At 39.9% G+C, this 1,099-nt stretch overlaps 1 protein-coding gene across 1 annotated transcript; it reads right to left on the reverse strand.

Annotated features, from left to right (window-relative positions):
* Positions 1–230: 230 nt before the first annotated feature.
* On the reverse strand, positions 231–707 carry LOC133338532 (protein scylla-like; the record flags this gene model as incomplete). The annotated part of the gene is made up of 1 exon (XM_061546700.1): positions 231–707. A coding segment is annotated over one exon (477 nt), but the record flags the coding sequence as incomplete, so codon positions are not given.
* Positions 708–1,099: the final 392 nt, after the last annotated feature.

The following is a 1,099-nucleotide window of genomic DNA, read 5'->3' on the forward strand; positions in this document are numbered from 1 at the left end:
CAGGATATCATCAGGTGTCCTGGCATGGGGTTTACAATACTTTATGCCTCCAAAAATATAGAAGCTTTCGATCTATCTATCAGTGGGCAAATAATTGTCAATAAGATACCAAGATCTTATGTTACCCCCTCTTCTCATTCTCACTCATTCTCGATATTTCTCTCTCTCTCTTTCTTGCTGCTTACATCACTATGGCTGTCTCGGGACATGCATGCAGCAGGCCAGCAAACTCAATTGCTGTCGTGCGAATACAATTTACGCTTAACAATGCTGTAATCGGGACTAATTGTTATGGTGCGCGACAGGCCCTTGATAAATTGCGGCAGTAAAGCGGTCCAGCCCCTTTTGTCCTGACGCAAGGTTAGATAAACCTCAAAGGTGGATACCATTTCCGGGTCCAATTTTAGTTTTGCTATGCGTTTGAGATTGTTAGCCTCCTCTTCGTATTCAACGAAAACGGTACAGCCACGAATGCCGCATGGTTCACGTTCCGATACCCGTACAATATCGCTGGCAATGCGTTGGGTGAGATCTGTGGGTAATGAGACTTCGGTGCAGGTGAGGTTACGCGTCTTGGCGGCGCGTAATTCGGTGAGTAGGCGCTGTGAAAGTTCATTCACTGCGGCCGCATCAATGCAACTATCACAGTCGAATTGCTCCTCCTCCTCCGTTTGTAGTGTGTGGTGTAGATGATGATGATGGTGATGTGATGAATGTTGGTGTTGTTGTTGTTGCTCTTCCTGTGCGTTATTGCTTAAAGATCTTGACCAATCTAAAAATAAACAGAAAGAGAAAAAATCAATTAAGAGGAAATTCAACTAATTGAGCTGTATATGTTAATTTAAAAAGATAAATGGGTTTTGGGGTAATTTTTAGAAAAGAAAAACAAAACTAAACATATGGGCTAGAAACCATTAATAGAACGATATTGGAAAGATCATAAAGTTACTCAAAATATGTAAAATAAATTGAAAGTGGAATTACAAAATAAAGCAATACAAGGTAAGTTTCACTATTTAGAAGAAATGTTGGAGTAAGTTTATTTTTTTGTAGACAAGTTCGCAACATAAATACATGAACAAACCTCGTACATATTCTC

The sequence above is a fragment of the Musca vetustissima genome, unplaced genomic scaffold (genome assembly GCF_032173495.1).
Source record: "Musca vetustissima isolate MV318-11 ecotype Yass unplaced genomic scaffold, APGP_CSIRO_Mvet_v1 utg361, whole genome shotgun sequence".
NCBI classification, from domain to species: domain Eukaryota; kingdom Metazoa; phylum Arthropoda; class Insecta; order Diptera; family Muscidae; genus Musca; species Musca vetustissima.